Below are 20,355 nucleotides of genomic sequence, written 5' to 3' on the forward strand. Positions count from 1 at the left end.
AGGGATCCCTCATCAAGGATATGCACACTGCCATAGCAGCCTGTATGTCTTGGTGCAGAGATATCCGAAGAGACAACATGGCACACAGCCCTGTGTGCCATGCCTCTCATACATCCTGGATCCCGGCGGACACACGGTGGATCCCGACGGACACAAGGAAAACTGTCACCCACGCCCTCGTAAGCAGCCGACTCGACTACGGTAACGCCCTCTAGGCCGGAGCCCCATCCAGACTCATCAACAGACTCCAAAGAATCCAGAACGCCTCCACACACCTGATCCTAGACGTCCCACGCTGGGACCACATCACCCCGCACCTGAGAGACCTGCACTGGCTCCCCGTCGACAAAAGAATCACATTCAAAATCATGATCCACGCACACAAAGCTCTCTACATGACCGGCCCAGCCTACCTCAACAACAGACTCTCCTTCTACGCACCCGACAGGAAACTCCGCTCCACGGACCTGTCCCTGGCCGCCGTCCTGCGCTCCACAGAACCACTTCCGGGGGGCAGATCATTCTCCCACCGCGCCGCCAAGACCTGGAACGCCCAGCCCCTCCACCTACGACAGACCGCAGACCTCCCAGCCTTCAGAAGAATGCTTAAGACCTGGCTCTTCGACCACTAGCTGCAGCCCCTTCCCCCCAGCGCCTTGAGACCCTAGCGGGTAAGCAGTGCGCTCTACAAATCCCCTGATTGATTGATTGATTGATTGATATCGTGCATAAGATATGGGTAAATCCCCCCTACTGCAGGCATTTAGCCCTAAGGCATGGTGCACCATATCCTATGTGAGGGCATATCGGAATGAGCAGATATGCCCCTAGAAGTTCATTCTGTAATGTTGTAAGTGAACAGGAAGCCATAAAAAGTACATGGGGTGGGTACTTGTCGGCACAAGTTTCCTAGCTCCGTGATAGCGACACTGATTTCTAACGTGTTTGGTACAAAACACCTTTTCTTAGTAAATCCTCACTGATGCCAATCATGGATTTATTAATAAATTCACACATGAGACCCTCTTCGAGGGTCCATTGAAAAACTACTAAACACTGGTGTGGTTTCTGACTTGTTTATGCCAGTCTGCCACCACCAGACATGTTTCTGACCTAATGGGGTGAGAACCAAGGCTCTCAGGGGACGGGAACAAAGCCTGCTCTGGTCGGAGGTGCTTCACACCTCGTCCAGGATAGGATGGGCTCCCTGGACGGGAAGCTTCAAAGATGATGACACCTTTGAAATTCAATCCAGGAACCTCCAGATAGTGGGGGAGGCTAAGCCCCCTTTCCTGCTTCACTTTCAGTGGGAGGAACGGCGGGAAAACTAGCTTGATCAAGAGGAGGGTCCCCACTTAGCCTACATCATCACTGGGGCAAAGCAGATGATGTGAACCCCTTTCTTGAAATTCCACCATCTTGGAATGGTGGAAAAACAAACTATCAGAGCTAGGGTAGTGCCTCTTTCCCCAAGAAGTGGTCACTAAATGGTGGAGACAACCTAAAGGTAGGTAGCCCATTGGTTACTATCTGTCTCCCCTCATAGCGCCCCTAAATTTAGTATTTAGGTGGTACCCTGAGATGACCTGAACATCCGATTCAATGGACAAAAGAAGACCTGGACAAGGAAGAACCGCTGCATGAGAACTGAAGCCCCGCTGCAGAAGAAAAAGGCACCAAACCCTGCCTGCTGCCTGAAAGATTTGACGATCACTGCCAGCTGTTTAGTCCTCCGCCTGAAAGGACTCCAAGAACCCTTGTGGCACCTCCAGCTTTCGAGAAACTGCCAAGACCATCACTTGGAGTGAAGGTATCACTCCCCTGCACACCGCAGGCAGCAATTCTGTGAAGTCTGTTTTGTCAACTTGCTGCTCCCTAATTACTTTAGTACAGAACAGAAGCAAGAAAAGGTACAGCAGTTCTGGAGGGTCAGATCTGTCTCCTCACTAAGTTTGGAAACAACAGGACCTACAGGAGCCATGGTATATCAATACCCGGGTTCTCTGACTTTCAAAGGTAAACACCGAGAAGAAAAGTCTACATCGCACTCCCAAAGCACCATAAGCAAGCAACCATCAAGGGATGTCAAGACACCAAAGACCCACTTCCTAAATGGCCTAGCTGTCCCAAGATTGCCTCTACAAGTTGCCTACTCCTCACCGCGAGGACCTCAAGACACAGAACACCTTGCTAACCTGTTCACTCTGCACCCAGGCCCATCGACCCTGGCATTGACTAACCAATTGTGCTCTTATGGTCCACAAGCCCATGCAACCTCCTTCTTCCCTCCAAGGAGACCCACCAGACTTACCTGTAGGTCCTCCTGTGCAGGGTACATTCAAGTGGCCCCCTTCGTCTTCGCGCACCAGCTTCCAAGACCCTCAGCACTCCGCACCTGGTCGACCTGGGATGCTCCCAAACTTCTCCTGCTGGAACTTTGGAACTGGTCCCATAATTGACCTACAATGAGAAGGTGAACTTCGTGAAAGCATTACCTGAATTTATATGCATTTTTTATTGCTGTCCCATTACTCTGAAAAACCGTAACTCCAAATGTACTTACCTTGAACTATGTTCATAGTCTTCTGAATTATATAAACTTTCATATTATTTTTATAAATTGGTCTCAGATTTATTCTTGAGTGTGTGTCTCATTTATTGCCTCTCCGAGTACAACAAATGCTTAGCACAGCCCTCTGATAACCCTAACTGCTCGCCCCTGCTACCCCAAAAAGAGCATTAATGTCATCTACTTTTACCTCTGTCTACCAATTGTTGATGATTCACTGGACTCTTTACACAGTGAACTCCATTACTGTACCATACAGAGAGCCAGCTTCCTACACCCACACAATAAACGTTTGCAAAAACCGTGACAAAAAAACAAGAATTGCCCTACAGATGGTGGCCAACGCCAGACCAACTGGCTTTACCAATGCTTTTTCTATCCATGTGGTGCATAGCTCCGTAAAATTTCTAATCATAGAGTGTAATAAAGCACTGGTGATTGCACAAATGGGTGTCCGGGTACAAAAGAAAAAGCATAGCTCGACTCTATAGAAATGTTGATTCATGCAGTTAGAAATCTTGCAAGAAAAGCCAGGACTTTAGGGCTTTTTGAAGGTCGCATGGTCAGAAGATGTGCAAATGTGTATAGGCACAGAATTCCTATGTTTGGCGATCAGGAGAAGGAGTCATTACAGGGTCTTTGACGCCAAAACCTGTTACACCTTTTGTGGTACTCTATTCTGTATTAAATTCTGGAACCTCTGTTAGAGAAGGGACTATATGAATTATGAGAGTGTGAGGAAAAGAAAACTGCAAAAGGGGAGAGTAGAAAAGGGGATACAATAGAGAAGAGAAAGGAAGCATTGGCATTTACTGAAAAAGACATGAAAACTAGGGGTGGGTGATAAATTTAGCTCCATCAGCAGAATTTGCGGAATATTGGACACTCCTCGGTATGCTTGTAAAGTGGAGTTCTGGCCAAATTCCTCCAACCACCATTTGGGGGAGTTTTTTCTCATGCGTGGCCTGAAAATGGTGAATTGGCGGGTGCAAGCAATAGTTGGCAACCCTTAGCATAATTTTCATTCTCTAGAAGGGCACCCGGAGAGATTTCGCCAAAGTTGGTTGCGGTCTGAAAGTTGCATCTCGAGTAGAAAATCTACTCGAACAGCAGCAAAATCAACTCGAGACGCTGCACCTCCTGGCGTACCACTTGGTGCCATTTGAGCTGATTTTTCAGTGTGGAACGAGCTCCTGGCACTAAATGACAGCACAGACAGAGCAACGCATCTACTTCTGCCTGTTCGTGGAATTTCACTGAATCTTTCAGTTTTTTTGTAACTCCGCGAAAAATCTGCAGAATGAAACTCCGCGAGTTCCGCCCAGGCCTAAGAACAGTGAGAGGAGTGAGAGGTAGGTGGGGGGCTGCAAAGGAACAGTGAAAATGGGACAGCAGGGATAGATTAACATTAAAAGAAATAGTGAGTCTGAGAGAGTAGGCAAAAAAAAATAATAAGACAAAAATAATGAAACACATATGCCACAGAGAGAAAAGTATAGAGGAGTGAAATATGGGGAAGAAATTGAAAAGCAACCTTGGCAAGAAGAGAGGATGCAGCGACAGAAGAAAATAGAAAAATAAGTAAACATTGGGAGTGAAAGAAAGAAATCTAAACAATGAAAGTATTGAAAATACAAAGAGGACTACGGATTAAAGAATGAAAGAAACAATATTAGAAAGAAAGAATAAATTAAAGAAAGAGGTGTTATCAAGAAGAAAAAAAAGCAATGGAAAAACGTGGCTCATATAGATAATTTCATAAAGCAGGAGAAATAAACAGAAAAGTGTCTAGGACACATCTATGTGTAATTGTGCATGCGTTGTGTCCTTATGTTGTGTAACACTCACAGATTTTTCGGCGGGGATTTATTTAACAGTTTATTGCCCAATGTTTGTCTTGGACAGATTATGAGTTGAAGCGAGGACTCGACCCCTGTAATCCCCCAAAATGCACAGCTCCGGTCTGCTGTCGCTGGACTTTGCCTGGTCCTGCGTGGGTGTTGGACACCGGGCGCGTTATATAGGGGCCTCGAGCCGGTCCGTGGCCAGAGCTGCACCGGACCCTCCTGTGCCGCCCTCGCCATGTGGAAGCCCTCGCTGCCCCGCCTGTGCCTCCTCCTGGGCCTGGTCTATGCCTGTGGGACCTCTCCGCCACAGCCGTAAGTGCGCCCTCCTCCCCCTCCACGCTGCGCCCCTGCGCTCCTGTGCGTCTCCTGCCCTCCGCACTGCCCAGACCAGGCCTCTCTGCCCCTCTGCACTCGCCCTCCTCCACCTCCACGCTGCGCCCCTGCGCGTTTCCTGCCCTCTGCACTGCCCAGAACAGGCCTCTCTGCCCCCTCTGCACTCGCCGCCCCCCGCCTCCACGCTGCGCCCCTGCGCGTTTCCTGCCCTCAGCACTGCCCAGAACAGGCCTCTCTGCCCCCTCTGCACTCGCCGCCCCCCGCCTCCACGCTGCGCCCCTGCGCGTCTCCTGCCCTCTGCACTGCCCAGAACAGGCCTCTCTGCCCCCTCTGCACTCGCCCTCCTCCACCTCCACGCTGCGCTCCCGTGCGCCTCCTGCCCTGCGCACTGCCCAGAACAGGCCTCTCTGCCCCCTCTGCACTCGCCCTCCTCCACCTCCACGCTGCGCTCCTGTGCGCTTCCTGCCCTCCGCACTGCCCAGACCAGGCCTCTCTGCCCCCTCTGCACTCGCCCTCCTGCTGTTCACGGGTCTGAAGCGCCCCAGCCGCAGCCCCCCTTGACCCGTTCCGGCTCCATAACACGTCTCCTGTCGCAGGACCGCGGAGCCATACACAAAATAGTCCGTTTGTGGGGCCCGGGCTGGCCCTTGCTCCACCAGCGCCCTGGGCAGAGAGAAATGTCACTGGGCCCCTCGCTGCTGCTGGGGAATAAAAACAACGCGGCAGCAGCAGACCCCTCTCGCAGGCCAGGCCTTGGCTGGACGCATCAAGGCAGGGACTTGCCTCAGAGCACACGTCTCTCCACCCCTCAGGCTCCCGGTATCACCCACAGGGTTGCTCCCGAGACTGGTTCTAGGCTGTTCGTTGGGAGGGGAGAGGGTGTAGTGGCAGGACGAACTTCAAACGGAATTACTGGATCTAAGGTGGGGGGTGCTGGTTGCAGGACCTTCCAGTAGACGGTTCTTTTCTCCCCTCTGATGATTGGCCTGGACCCAGCTCGTCTATGTAAAACACAGGCCCTGGGAGGGAGCCCTAGGAAGAGAAACTTCATATTGCTGAATGCCCGCAGAAGCGAGTGCTTCGCTGGATTCATCAATGCCACATTTTAAATTTCGCCCAGCTTTGCGCACAAAGGTGAGAGTTTGCCTCCAGGGCCCGACTTGGGAACCAGAAAGAGCTCTAGAAAAATGACATAAACCACCCACTCATCCATCCACCCACCCACCCACCCATCCAACCACCCATCCATCCATCCACCCACCACACCCACCCACCCACCCCCATCCATCCATCCATCCATCCATCCATCCATCCATCCATCCATCCATCCATCCATCCATCCATCCACCCACCCACCGCACCCACCCATCCATCCATCCATCCATCCATCCATCCATCCATCCACCCACCCAACCCCATCCATCCATCCATCCAACCCCATCCATCCATCCATCCATCCATCCATCCATCCACCCACCCACCGCACCCACCCATCCATCCATCCATCCATCCAACCCCATCCATCCATCCATCCATCCATCCAGGCAATGCTGGTGATGCCAGATCTCTTGGCGGCCTTTGACACCGTCTTTCACAGCCGTCTCCTTTTAAGACTCTGGGAGATTGGTCTGAGGGGGACGGTGTACAGTTGGTTTGAGTCTTTTCTAGTCGACCGCCAACAAACGGTCTGGGCCCCCCGTTCTCTGCTGCAGTGCCGTCATTGGAGGTAGGAGTTCCCCAGGGCTCAATTTTGAGCCCTACTCTTTTTAACATCCACATGACCCCCCTGGCATCACTGACAGAGTCCCATGGTGCCCAGATCGTGTCGTACGCAGATGATACTCAGCTCCTCTTCTCCTGTGACAAGATCTTTGACTTTAATGGAGAGAGTATCAGAAGTTGTCTTGGGGCTGTATTTGACTGGTTTCAGCAGAACAGCCTCAAGTGCAATTCCGATAAATCCGAGGTGCTTTTCTTCGGGCGCCCTTCTGACCCGAGGTGGAAATCTTGGTGGCCTACGGCTATGTTTCCTCCCTTAGCCGCCTCTCCGGTGGCTAAGAATCTTGGAGTACAGGTTGACAACGGTCTCACCCTGAAACCTCAGACACTGGGCCTAGTGGGCAAATGTTTTGGTCTCCTAAAAATCCTTAGGAAATTCTTGCCATTACTATCCTTGGCCCACCGAAGAATCACTGTGCAGGCGTTGATAGGTTCTCGCCTGGACTACGCCAACGTGCTCTATCTTGGCCTTCCAGAATTCCTCCTAACGCGTCTGCAAATTGTTCAAAACTCTGCCGCGCACGCCATTTTCGGTCTTCATCGGAGATCCAGTGCTAGAGACCTCTTAAAGACTCTCCATTGGCTTCCAATTCGGAAGCGCATTGTCTTTAAAGTACTCACTCTGGCCTTCAAGGCACTTCATGGTATTGGCGCTAAATATCAGAAAACGGATGGAATTTTATCAGCCATCTAGATCACTCAGGTCATCTTCCCTGGCCCTGGCCTCTGTACCAGCTATCAGGCATGCCCGCTGCAGCGGCCGCTCTTGTAAACGTTTGGCGCCACAGTTGTGGAATGCCTTGCCTTTGTCTCTGAGGATGAGTGTTAATCTTTTAGCTTTTAGGAAGGACCTTAAGTCATGGCTTTTTGTTCAGTAAGTTCTGTCTGCTCTCTCCCGCTCTGTACCGCCTTGGGTTTCTAGCGCCGGGACACTCCTCGGAGTAGCTGAGCGCTATATAAAACTCATATTAACATTACACCCACCCAACCCCATCCATCCATCCATCCATCCAACCATCCATCCATCCATCCATCCATCCATTCATACATCCATCCATCCATCCATTCATTCTCTCTCTTCCCCTCTCTGATCACTCTCTCTCTACCCCCTTCCTCTCTCTTTGTCGAAGCCTCGGGAGCCAGCAACAAGTGGGTGGCCTGCTTGCCTGTGTTCAGAGCCACATCCAAAGTCAGGGCTTTAAGTGGGTTGGAAAAAACGGAGGGTAATTAAGGGGACGTGGCTTAAGCAAAAATCTGTGCTTAGCATAGTGTGCCGCCTGACTGGTATTTTGGTGCTTCTACCATTGCATCCGGATATATAATACAAGTAACACTAATCCTTTATGGGTTCCGGAGTGGCGCGCTCCTCGCCAGAAAAGCGCTTCAGCACCCATCAGGGGTAACAAGTGCTATATGAATGCAAACCTTTCTTCCCCTTTTATCCCCCACTATCCTGCTCACTCCAAGTAACTGACTAATATCCACAACTGAAATGACTTCATATTTCACCATATTAATTCACCACGAATCCTTTATGGGCTTCCTGAATAGCGTGTGTCAACAAGCGCTATATAAATACAAACCTTTGTCCTCTTCTATCCTTCTGCTATCATTCCAAATCCAAATAACTGGACTAACCTATCCACCACTTGAAATGTACTTGCATGTTTCACTATACTAATTCAACACTAATCCTCTATGGGTCCCGGAGTAGCGTGCTACTCGCCGAAAAAGCACTTCGACGCCTCGTCAGGGGTAGTAAGCGCTATATAAATGCAATTACAATACAATACTATACTACAAGTCAGGACAATTGGCTTTGTCAATAATTGTTAGTGGCCATTCGATAAATAAGCACCAACTACGGCTTCGTTGCATATAATATTGAAAATGCTTCAGTTCTGAAATGATGAGACTGAAAGCTCTATCAGGAGGTTCTGTGAAGTTGCATCAAAGGTTGTGAAGAGTGGTCCTGCTGCAGAGTTAATATTTATTTTTAACCCTGAAACAAGTCGTAGGATGCTTGTTTCCGGTCCAGGCAGGACCTGGCTTGGCAGTTCGGGATAGACTGTTCCCATGAGGCGCAGGGTCAAGACTGATTTGCATATGGCCAGGTCTAAAGTGGGGTGGCATGGTGAGCAAAAGAATGATGGATTTAACCTAGATCCCTTGAGAGGGGGGGGGATGTTTTGATTTGTTCTGCATTCCGTCCATCAATTGTGTGTCTTTTTACTCTGGAGTGACAGCATATATCACAGTACTTTGTGTCAGCCCTCGAGAGTGACAGCCACCTATCAGTATACTCTATCTAGTAGCATTCTGGAGTGACAGCCGTATAGCACAGTACTTTATGTCAGCCCTCGAGAGTGACAGCCATCTATCGGTGTACTCTACATTCCAGCCCTCTTTCATTATATCCTCTTATCACTGTACTCTATCTGCGAGCGCTCTAGAGTGGCAGCCATCTATCCCTGTACTCTATCTGCCAGCACTCTAGAGTGGCAGCCATCTATCCCTGTACTCTATCTGCTAGCACTCTAGAGTGTCAGCCATCTATACCTGTACTCTATCTGCCAGCACTCTAGAGTGGCAGCCATCTATCCCTGTACTCTATCTGCTAGCACTCTAGAGTGTCAGCCATCTATACCTGTACTCTATCTGCTAGCACTCTAGAGTGTCAGCCATCTATACCTGTACTCTATCTGCCAGCACTCTAGAGTGGCAGCCACCTATCACTGTACTCTATCTGCCAGTGCTCTAGAGTGGCAGCCATCTATCACTGTACTCTATCTGCTAGCACTCTGGAATGGCAGCCATCTATCACTGTACTCTATCTGCTAGCACTCTAGAGTGGCAGCCACCTATCACTGTACTCTATCTGCCAGTGCTCTAGAGTGGCAGCCATCTATCACTGTACTCTATCTGCTAGCACTCTGGAATGGCAGCCATCTATCACTGTACTCTATCTGCCAGCACTCTAGAGTGGCAGCCATCTATCCCTGTACTCTATCTGCCAGCACTCTAGAGTGACAACCATCTATCACTGTACTCTATCTGCCAGCACTCTAGAGTGGCAGCCATCTATCCCTGTACTCTATCTGCTAGCACTCTAGAGAGACAACCATCTATCACTATACTCTATCTGCTAGCACTCTAGAGTGTCAGCCATCTATACCTGTACTCTATCTGCTAGCACTCTAGAGTGTCAGCCATCTATACCTGTACTCTATCTGCTAGCACTCTAGAGTGTCAGCCATCTATACCTGTACTCTATCTGCTAGCACTCTAGAGTGGTAGCCATCTATCACTGTACTCTATCTGCCAGTGCTCTATAGTGGCAGCCATCTATCACTGTACTCTATCTGCTAGCACTCTAGAGTGGCAGCCATCTATCACTGTACTCTATCTGCCAGCACTCTAGAGTGGCAGGCGTCTATCCCTGTACTCTATCTGCTAGCACTCTAGAGTGGCAGCCATCTATCACTGTACTCTATCTGCCAGCACTCTAGAGTGGCAGGCGTCTATCACTGTACTCTATCTGCCAGCACTCTAGAGTGGCAGCCATCTATCCCTGTACTCTATCTGCCAGCACTCTAGAGTGGCAGCCATCTATCACTGTACTCTATCTGCCAGCACTCTAGAGTGGCAGGCGTCTATCCCTGTACTCTATCTGCTAGCACTCTAGAGTGGCAGCCATCTATCCCTGTACTCTATATGCCAGCACTCTGGAGTGGCAGCAATCTATCCCTGTACTCTATCTGCTAGCACTTTAGAGTGACAGCCATCGATCTATCACTGTACTCTATCTGCTAGCACTCTAGAGTGACAGCCATCGATCTATCACTATACTCTATCTGCTAGCACTCTAGAGTGGCAGCCATCTATCCCTGTACTCTATCTGCCAGTGCTCTAGAGTGGCAGCCATCTATCACTGTACTCTATCTGCCAGCACTCTAGAGTGTCAGCCATCTATCACTGTACTCTATCTGCCAGCGCTCTAGAGTGGCAGCCACCTATCACTGTACTCTATCTGCCGGCACTCTAGAGTGGCAGCCATCTATCACTGTACTCTATCTGCTAGCACTCTAGAGTGTCAGCCATCTATACCTGTACTCTATCTGCTAGCACTCTAGAGTAGCAGCATTCTATAACTGTACTATATCTGCTAGCACTCTAGAGTGGCAGCCATCTATACCTGTACTTTACCTGCTAGCACTCTGGAATGGCAGCCATCTATCCCTGTACTCTATCTGCTAGCACTCTAGAGTGGCAGCCATCTATACCTGTACTCTACCTGCTAGCACTCTGGAGTGGCAGCCATCTATCCCTGTACTCTATCTGCCGGCACTCTAGAGTGTCAGCCATCTATCACTGTACTCTGGGTGCCACAGGAAGGCCTGGATGACCCAGTGGGGACCCAGGCCATGATACATCACACTGGGGATCATATTAGTGTAGAAAGGGGATCAGTGACATCACAGGTCCACCATAGGGTTGTGCCTATACCTGTAAACACTGCACCTGTGGTAATTAATACTTCACATAGCTATGGTTCTCCTCTGCTCCCTCATCTCACATGTTGCCTCAGTTCCTTCCTCTTAGAGTTGGTGATGGCTTTATATTGGGGACCACTGGCCTCGCTCTATGTAGAGTTGGCGGATGAGCAGGTCGGTGGACCTCTGGAAGTGGCGGATCTCCCGGAGAGCCACTGTTTCAGTCATGATCCACTTAAGCCATGCAATTAAAAAGCATAATTTTAATGAGAGCAGGGTTTTTTTGGGGGGCGGGGGTGCTGCTGAGTTGAATGCTGAGCTTCATGTATTCAATACCTTTTTGACAAAAATCCTGTCCATGGTCTGGATGATTTCAAGCAAAGACTATTCCAGGATCCCTGCAGGAAATCAGTACTAAAAAGGTTAAATGTAAACCCAAATTCATAATGGGAAAAGCAAAACTACAAATCCCAGAAGGCAGAGTGCTGCGACTAAACTGGCAGGGCTGAACAAACGCATCACACGACACGGACTGTCCTGTGCTGGGTTGTTATGCATGCTGTGGGACTGCTGTGAGGTTACATGTGGGGTCTTCTTGAGGCAGTGCCTTTGCGGGGAGTGTTTGATTGGTTCAGATGCCCCGTCCATCACCACCCCCTTTTATACCGCTTTGTTCGCCATAAGTTGGCAGGGTATGCTCAGAGGTGAGTCCCTTGCTCACTTTGCCACTGGATTCAAGCTAGCCTGGCTGAAGACGGCTGAAATGCCAGAAACCGGTCCTCAGAAGCTTGTTTCCGGTCCAGGGAAGGCATGGCTTGGCAGTTCGGGCTGGACTGTTCCCATGAGGCACAGGGTCAGACTGAAACTGATTTGCATATGGCCATGTCTGAACTGGGGTGGCAGAGTGGGCTAAAGAACGGTGATGGATTAAACCCAGATCTGTGGACTGGGTGTGAGTGTTTGATTGGTTCAGATGCTCCGTCCATCACCACCTCCTTTTGTACCGCTTTGCAGGGTAAAGGCTTTGAAGCTCCAATGATACCTGATACCTGGTGCAGTTGAATTGTTGAGGTGTTGCGCTGTATGAGGGGGATTTGTTTGTTTTTCCTGTTAACGCACTCAGATCCCTCAAGTTCCCCGAGTTCCCTGCCTGAATAGCCAGTCCATATTTTTGTTCTGCATTCTGGGTTGTATTCTAGGTTTTGTAGTCCTGATTTTGTCATAGGATTAAATAACACTACAAGCCCCAGAATGCAAAGTATGAACCGCGACCAGATGAGCTAGTCTTCTGTGGACCTGGGAATCCTAAAAAGTTCTGACATACCAGCCCAGAGAACAATGTCTGACTCTGGGTGTCGAGGAAAGGAAGGCCCTGGGATATGTGTGCATGGAGGGCTTGTTTTTGTAGCTGTGCAGTAGGAAGTTAAACCGGTGCACAAGACGTGAATGGTGAGTCACAGGCACGAGGTCCTCTGGCCACCCACAGGTCAGTGGGATTTTCTTTCCAAGCTTTATGAAGACTTTACCAGCCCTGCTGTGCAGAGCTCAGAATGTTAAACCTCTTGGTATCAATAGAGCGGTCCTCCTGGGCAAGTCTGTGTGTGTCAGTCACAGAGATTTCTTCAGTTTTAACCCCTTTAATGCTGCGCATGTTCAGCAGGCGTCGCGTGCACTACCTCGATAGTGCTGCGCATGTCCGCTGAACGTCACGGCCCCGCTCGCGCAATAGAACGTTCCGCACCAGCGCGGAACGTTCAGCGCAGCGGAGGCGTTAAAAAGAGGAAATAGGAGTCTGAATCAGGGGCAGTTTTCTACTAGAATGCTCGATTACAGGGAATGTCTACAGCTCGTGAAACAAACTCTGTGGCTCTCTGGTTTGGAGGGTGAGCAGCTGAAAGAACAGCTCGGAGTAGTTCTGCAAGTGGCAGACTACGTTTAGTCATGGCCTTCACATTGATTTTCAGCTCCGGGTGTTTGTCTCGCGCTGTAAATACTGTGAAATGGCCCCATGCATAGCACAAGAGGGCGCTGCTTCCTTTCTGCCGCTCGAGTAGATTTTCTACCCAAGCGGCAGCTTTTTCAACGCGACCCGAAGGTTTCTCAACATGAGTGGTCGCGACCATCTGCAACCACCCGCGTTGAGAAATTTCAAAAGTAGGTGGATTTTCCTCACTTGCCAACTTGAAGGAAGCAAGTGCGAGAGAGGAAGAAACTCCGCTTCGCAGGGTGGAGTTTTTTGGAACTCCACATGCTCTGCGGTGTGCGGAAAACTCTGCAAACTCCACAAATGGAGCAGAGATCACCGCCCAGGCCTACTCACAGAGGCTAAGGGGGTCCGCCCGCCCACCATCCTCGTGGTAATAGGGACCTCCCGCCATACTAATATGGCGGGGGGAAATCAAGAATGGATGTCGGGCGGATTGCCCCCGCCAGGCTGGCGGTGGCCACCGCCAGCCTGCTGGGGGCAATCCGCCCGACATCATAATGGGCCCCTAAGACTTCTGCTGCCCTGGCGGACACTGCCCTCCAGGTTTAAAGACCCCTAGCTACCCAGTGGGGATCTCTGTGTGTTCAGTGGTGAGGACCATTCGGCTCCTTGGAAGGTACTGACTCTTTTCCAAGTGGTTGCCATGTTTGATGACTGCTCTTGCAGAACACATTAATGATGGTCTTGCTGTGCTGGAAGTTTTCTTGATGCACATGGGTTTCATTGTATGATTTTTGCAACACAGGCTGCCACATTTTGCATGCCAGTTACATGCAGGTTGGTTGACTTTGTGATGTGGCGGTCCTAGGGCGGATGGACTGTTGAGTCAACGCTCCCCCCGTTAGGGTAGACAGGGACGGTGGCACTCTGAGTTTGGTAAAACTTTGCATCAACCATTTTATGGCAAATGCCCCACTTCACCGACATGTAAATAACTCCCATGTGTTTTATCCCCTTCGCCGTGGGGGTAATTCCCCCCCAGCATTGGGTGGGGGGTATGGGGACGCGGCGCCGCGGTGCTTGTGACGAGCCCAGCTTATCATGAGGCACAGTGGAGCTGTGCTTATGGCGAGCTGGGCTCGTCACGCCTCCGCCCACTGATTGATTCTCCCGCACAGGAGGGAAATCAATTGCACGTGGGAGTGCCGCGGTCGTTATGACGAGCCCAGCTCGTCATGAGCACAGCTCCACTGTGCCTCATGACGAGCTGGGTTCGTTATAAGCATGGAAGGGGCTAAGAAGAAAACAAATCTGAGATTGCTTCTGTATTTTTAAAAGAGCAATTCGGCGTATTGCTCCCCATGAGAGTACGCATGTGAGACTTCTCTGTAGCTTCTCCCCGTCTGGCCTTCCTCTCCTACCTACATAATCAGCCCACACAGGACCTATCACCGCCAGCCTCAGTGCACTTGACCGCAGGTTTGGCCAAGGCCACTGTAAAGCAACATTTGACTTGGCCGAGAGTGAGGGACATGGATTTTACATAAGAGCAGAGGACTCTTTAAACTCCCCGTCGGACGACCTCCCGTCATAGTTCAAGCACAGGCTTGTGGTTGGGAACTCCTGGATGACCCTAGTGAGGGGGGGGGCAAGAGGAGGCTATGTTTTTAGGGGGCAAGGGGCACAGCTGATGGTGGGCCCAACAGTTTTATCTCTGTATCTCTTGCCTCTTGTGTGTCTCCTTCTAAAATAGCTCTCAAAGATGTTTCTGCTTTTAAGAATCTGAATTATGATTATGGGGCATTCTTAATTGTTTTTAAACCTACACCAGCAATCTGCGCCAGTTGCCCCAAAATATTTTTTCTAGAGTTTTAGATAGTTTTATACAGCGCGAACTTGACCCGACGGTATTGGGTATCGGATTGCTGTACACGAGCACCAGTTACGTAACACAAGGACACATTCCTTTTTTGTCAGGCATGGGGATATGAAGTGATTTGTTCAGAATCACAGGATGTTGAGCATCATTGTCGAGGCACAAACTTGTTTCCCCAGATTTGAGGTCAACCGCACTAGCCGTCTGGCCATATCCTCTCCCCATTGTCTACATTGTTTATTACTGAGCTGGAGGAAATATTCAGATTTGTGCAAAGGTACTTTTTTATCCAAGGGGAAAATATTTTACTCCATAGACCATTCAGTAATCCCTTCGCCTATGCCCCCACCAATTTTAGGTTATTCCATTTCCATTTGGGAATACCCACAAGCTCTTGAATTTATGGATGTTCCTGAAGTTTTCATTGATTTACAATTGATTATATGAGTATCTTGTACTCGCCGATTACCACGGTTGCATGTTTAAGAAGATACACCTGCAAATTGCTTTGTGTATTGAATCCAATGAGTGTGAGGTATACATGGATATTTTCTGCACAACGGAAGGTGAAATAGATAATGGAGTGAAAGTGCCCTGCTACCCGGCAGAGAATGAAAGAGGCAAATTGGTTCATTTGTCCAAAAAACCCTTGGTCTTATTGATTAGAGGGACGTAGTTTAGGGAATATAACTTATTAACATTTTCTGAGACATATATCCCTAAATACCTCTTAGGTCTTGAGTTAATTAAAGGATAAAATTCATCAAGTAAAGTGTCTAGTGCACAGTTACATAATAAAAGCTTGGTTTTTAATGTATTTATCTTATAACCTCCCAATGCACCCGCTTTTGATTTATACATTTGGTTTTAAAAATAGTGCAATCACATTAGCACATAATTTATTATGAGTCATTCTCCATAGTGCTGCTTCCACATGCTCAGTATTTCCAATAGCAATAGCTAATGGCTCTATAAAAAGGGCAAAGAGTATAAGCGACAGAGGACATCCTTGTCTTGTACCTCTGCTCACCTTACAAGTACTGATATTGCAAGAGTCAATAATGATGTGTGCGTTAGCTCCTTTATATTAACAAAATAATATTTTAATAAAACTGGTAGGAAATTGTAACTCACTAAGAATAATGAAAAGATTTTCCGAGTACACTAAATCGAAAGCCTTTTCAGCATCCAACAGCATTTCCTGAGCCGGTACTTTATTCTGATAAAAGTAATCCAAAGCCTTGATCAAAAAGTTCATATTTAAAGATAGGTGTCTCCTTGGCACCAAGCCACATTGATCAGGATGAATGACAGTACCTAATATACTACTCATACGATTAGCAAAAATGTTTGTAAAAATCTTGCAATCCATATTTAAAAGACTAATGGGCCTGTATGAGTTGACACTATCCTTATCCTTATTCTTTTTAAAAAAAAACTAACCACAACTGCAGACTGAAATGATGCAGGAACTTCTCTCCCTTGTGATTTGTGTTTTTAAAAGCCGAGGGTTTAGTACCAGTGCAAGCCTCATACAGTTCTAAAGGGATCCCATCTTCTCCACAAGCCTTACCATTGGCTAAAGGTTTCACTACAGCCTCGATCTCTTCTAGGGTAATTTTAGCTACCAGGGCTTGGCCTTGGCTCGATTGCAACTTGGGGATAGGGAGCTTATTAAGAAAACCCCATAGTCGTGAAACATCCAAGTCTTGCTGCGTGTCATAAATTGCTTCATAATGTTTAAAAAATCTATTCTGGATTTCTGTTAGGTCCGTTATATATATACTTTTGTTTCCTTATCTATAAGGAATGTAATCCTGTTCTGTGCTTGGCATTATCTTAATTGACTTGCTAAAAGTTTACCTATGAATTCGTCCTCCTCAAATACCTTTTGAAGATATGCTGAGTTAGCAGTGTATCCTCTAGTATAGTAATATTCTTGCATGCTCATTCTCTCTTGCTAAGTGTAGGGATCCCACATGACCCATGGCTAAGTGCTTGCAGCCCCTCCCCCTTTTATGTCAGATGTTGTATTGCCAGCATAGAGCCATTACTCAGCTTCCTGGGGTGATCGTGTTGCATAGCCGGAGGCTACAGTGGCGTGGCCTTGGTGTTTTTTATTTGCTGTCCTCAATGTCCAGATGGACTAACACCGCTACAGCTGCAGATTGGAAGTGACTTCAGATGCACAAATGGACCTTGAGGGTCCACAGGTCCAATTGAGAAGCTATGGGATGCCGGAAACGGGCAACACATCCAGCAGAAGGCAGAACCAGGTGGGCGTAGCAGTGTGATTTGCAGGTTATCTGAATGGACTTTCTCGATGACTGCCTTTTCTTCATGGGATGTGCCCTTCCACAGGCTTGGCTAGTCTGTTGAAATTGGCCTGCTGCTCTGATATGAAGTGTCAGAATTGGGGCCGCCAGGTTTCTCGCCAGGGGTAAATGTGCTGCTCTCTGCAGATAGTGGAGGCAAGTTGAGGGTCGCTGGGCAGGTTTCTCCTTAATTTCACCTTAATTCAGAGCTAGTGTGCAAGCAGCACTGAAAAACCTCACAGGACTTTAGATTTTCAAAGCTCTTGTGCTCGTCATTGAGATGGAGTCTGGGGCTTGGCCCTTTGTAAAGTGTACAAAATTATTCAAAAACGCTTGGCGTTACAGCCAATTTGGATACTTCAATTTTGAGACAAAGAGTCACAAAGAACATAGGACAGGCAGGAGCTCTTGTGAATGTACTTTTTCAATTCCTAAGGAGCTTGCGGTGGCTACTAATATAGAGAATCATGAGGATAATTTGAGACCTCCAAAACACTCTCAGCTACCGGAAGAGAGAAATACTACTCTCCCCCTGGATGATAACAGTCTGGCTTAAGATTTTGTTCTTTCCAAACAAATGGCAGGGGGAAACTCACTGGAGATCTATATGGGGTCTGAATTCAGCCTGGGTAATGTCAAGAAATACCCTCTATATCAAAAAAATAAAACAGGAGTATGTGCCGGAGGGCTTTCAAGTCATTGCTCCACACTCCACTTTTTTAAAAGCTGCTTCACCAGTAATGAGTGAAGCTGGCACCCTGCAATTACCTCCTCCGGCTCTTCAGAAGATTTTACCGGCGTCTTTGTCTGCAGTTACTGAATTTGCTAACTTGGGATGTGAGCGGGTGATCAGTGAATCAATGCAGGTTTGCAATACGAGGACCCTCAGCAGGAGGGCAAGATGGTCACTATGCAATGGGATGCCAAAAATATGTTAAATATTTTTCTGGATGAGATCAGAGAACTTAAGGCCTCTCAAGCCACATACATTGCAGCTTTACATGCCAGGCTCTTTGTCTCATATTCCAGAAAAGCTAAAGAAAGCTGAGTTCAGAATTTCAAAACTGGAGGACCAGGTTATCTCAATACAGAATGAGGTCGATTTGTTTCATAAACAAATATCCATGTTGTAAAGCAAACTAGAGGAACTTGAAAATCCCTCACGCCGTGCTAATCTATGCATTGCAGGGGTTCTGGAGGGTTAGGACTGCCAACTAACTCTCCAATGGGTCAATTCTTTTATTAGAACTCACGTACTCCAGGAACATTCTGGCAATCTGACACTGACTAGAGTTCATTGCTTGCCGGCACAGCGGTCCTCCAACTCAAACTTCCCACGTACTATTTTAGCAAATTTCAGGGATTGTCGAATCGAAGTGCTAGTGTTAACAAAGGCAATCAAGCAGAGGCAGTTTTCCTTGCCAGAAGTACCTATCTGCCTTATTTTCTCTGACATGTCAACTACAGCAGCTAGGCGCAAATAACAATTTGTTAAAATGCTTACTTTGTTTAAAGCCCAGGGTACTCTAGCTATGATTGAGCAGCAATAAAAATTGAAGGTACTGATAAAGGGGCAATTCCACTTATTCTGTAATATTTCAGAGGCACAGGAGCTTTTACTGCAGATCTCAAACAAGTCCTATTTGCAGGATATACATTACGATGTGCAATGGTTATTGCCGTATACTGATATTAGGATTTAGATAATCAACTGCTTGTTTGTATTGCAATAAGGAGGATGTCCTTAATATTAATGTTCTATGAGATATAACGTTTAAGCAATGCATAGCCATTATTAATTCCTCCAAATATCCTTGCTTATGATTTATTGATGGTGGCATATATTGCTATCTCTTATGTCCTTTTGAAATTACAGGAACTCTGACGGTTTGGGGGGGTTGCTTGTGCTACTGGGTGCAGTGCCATGGTACCTAGTTTAGTTAGGCACACACTGAGAGGGGCAATGTCGGCACTTCCTCATCTCTTGGGCAAGTCCCCTATATATATATATATATATACATAAGATGAATAAGATGAAGGGCTCAGGTTGGGGATGGTGTGTGTTCGGGTACACAAAAAAGGAGAAAAATGAGAGAGTCCACAAACATTTTTGAGTAACTTGATTGACTTTCAGGAAACTGGAAATGCAAAATGACGAGATTGGTTGAATAGATGTGGAAAGTTATAAATTTGAAATAGGCAGTTTTATTTTTTACAACCTCAGTCCAGCAGGAAGGGTTAGAGATGATGATAAGTTGAAATAATGTCGCATGTCGCACCATGTACTTTTAGTCAATAGGATGGTAGGATGATTCTTTCATCATTGAATAATTCTCTTAGTCACTTTTTCCTAATTTCAAATGGTTAGAAACTATGTGGCAGATTTACAACTTCTGGCGCATCTCTGCTAATCAGCAGGGATGCGCCAGAAGAGTTGCGACACATCTGCCCACCCGTGCGCCACCACTGATGCGCCACATTTACAATGTAGCGCACTGTGGTGGACGGATGGGCAGATGCGTGTCGCATCCCCCGGCGGATAGGCAGCGCATTGCTGGAGTTGCGTCGCAAGCGCAACGCAGCTCCAGCAAGGCTCGGGGTGCCCCTATTCCTAACATGCTGCGTCAATCCCTACGCCTGCTTCAAGCAGGCGCAGGGTTTTGACGCAACATGGCCGTAAAAGTGACTGAGTGAAATCTTGTAGATTTCACTCAGCCACTTTTTGGAGGCGTTCCTGCGCCGGAACGCCCCACCCTGTGCCAGAACGCCCACATGTGGCGCAGGGCTTTACAACATGACTCATCTCCCTAGATGCATCACATTGTAAATACCCCACAGCATGGCGCTGGCTTTGCGCCCCCGCTGCATCCCAAAAGTGACAGAGTGGCGGCGCAAATGTGGCGTACGGGGCTTGTAAATCTGTCCCAATGTGCAATGGGATAGGCTGCTAGCACAATACACTTTATTTATGCATCGCACATTAGATTAAATAGACAAGTGAATGTAACTTTGTGATTCCTATTGCAGTCATCTAAGGATTTCATATGAATTGTTACTCTAAATGTCAATGGCCGTAATAATAAATGTAAAGCTCAAGCGGTAGATGACTGGGTGCAAAGTCATTTGCTTCTTATATAGTGCTCATGCAAGAGACTCATTATATGGAAAAGAGGGAACCTACATATAACATGTTTAGGCAATGGGCAGGCTATCAAT

The 20,355-nt window shown here is 47.9% G+C and overlaps 1 protein-coding gene across 1 annotated transcript in view; it reads left to right on the forward strand.

Moving 5' to 3' along the window:
• The first annotated feature begins 4,581 nt into the window (after nucleotides 1–4,581).
• The window catches only part of LOC144767996 (alpha-2-macroglobulin-like), a 111,271-nt gene continuing 95,497 nt past the window's right edge, over nucleotides 4,582–20,355 (forward strand). Inside the window, exon 1 of the mRNA XM_078651387.1 lies at nucleotides 4,582–4,728. Coding sequence (XP_078507513.1) covers nucleotides 4,652–4,728 — 77 coding nt within the window. The 5' untranslated portion in view covers nucleotides 4,582–4,651. The remainder of the gene's footprint in view (nucleotides 4,729–20,355) is intronic.

Source organism: Lissotriton helveticus, chromosome 7, assembly GCF_964261635.1.
Source record: "Lissotriton helveticus chromosome 7, aLisHel1.1, whole genome shotgun sequence".
NCBI classification, from domain to species: domain Eukaryota; kingdom Metazoa; phylum Chordata; class Amphibia; order Caudata; family Salamandridae; genus Lissotriton; species Lissotriton helveticus.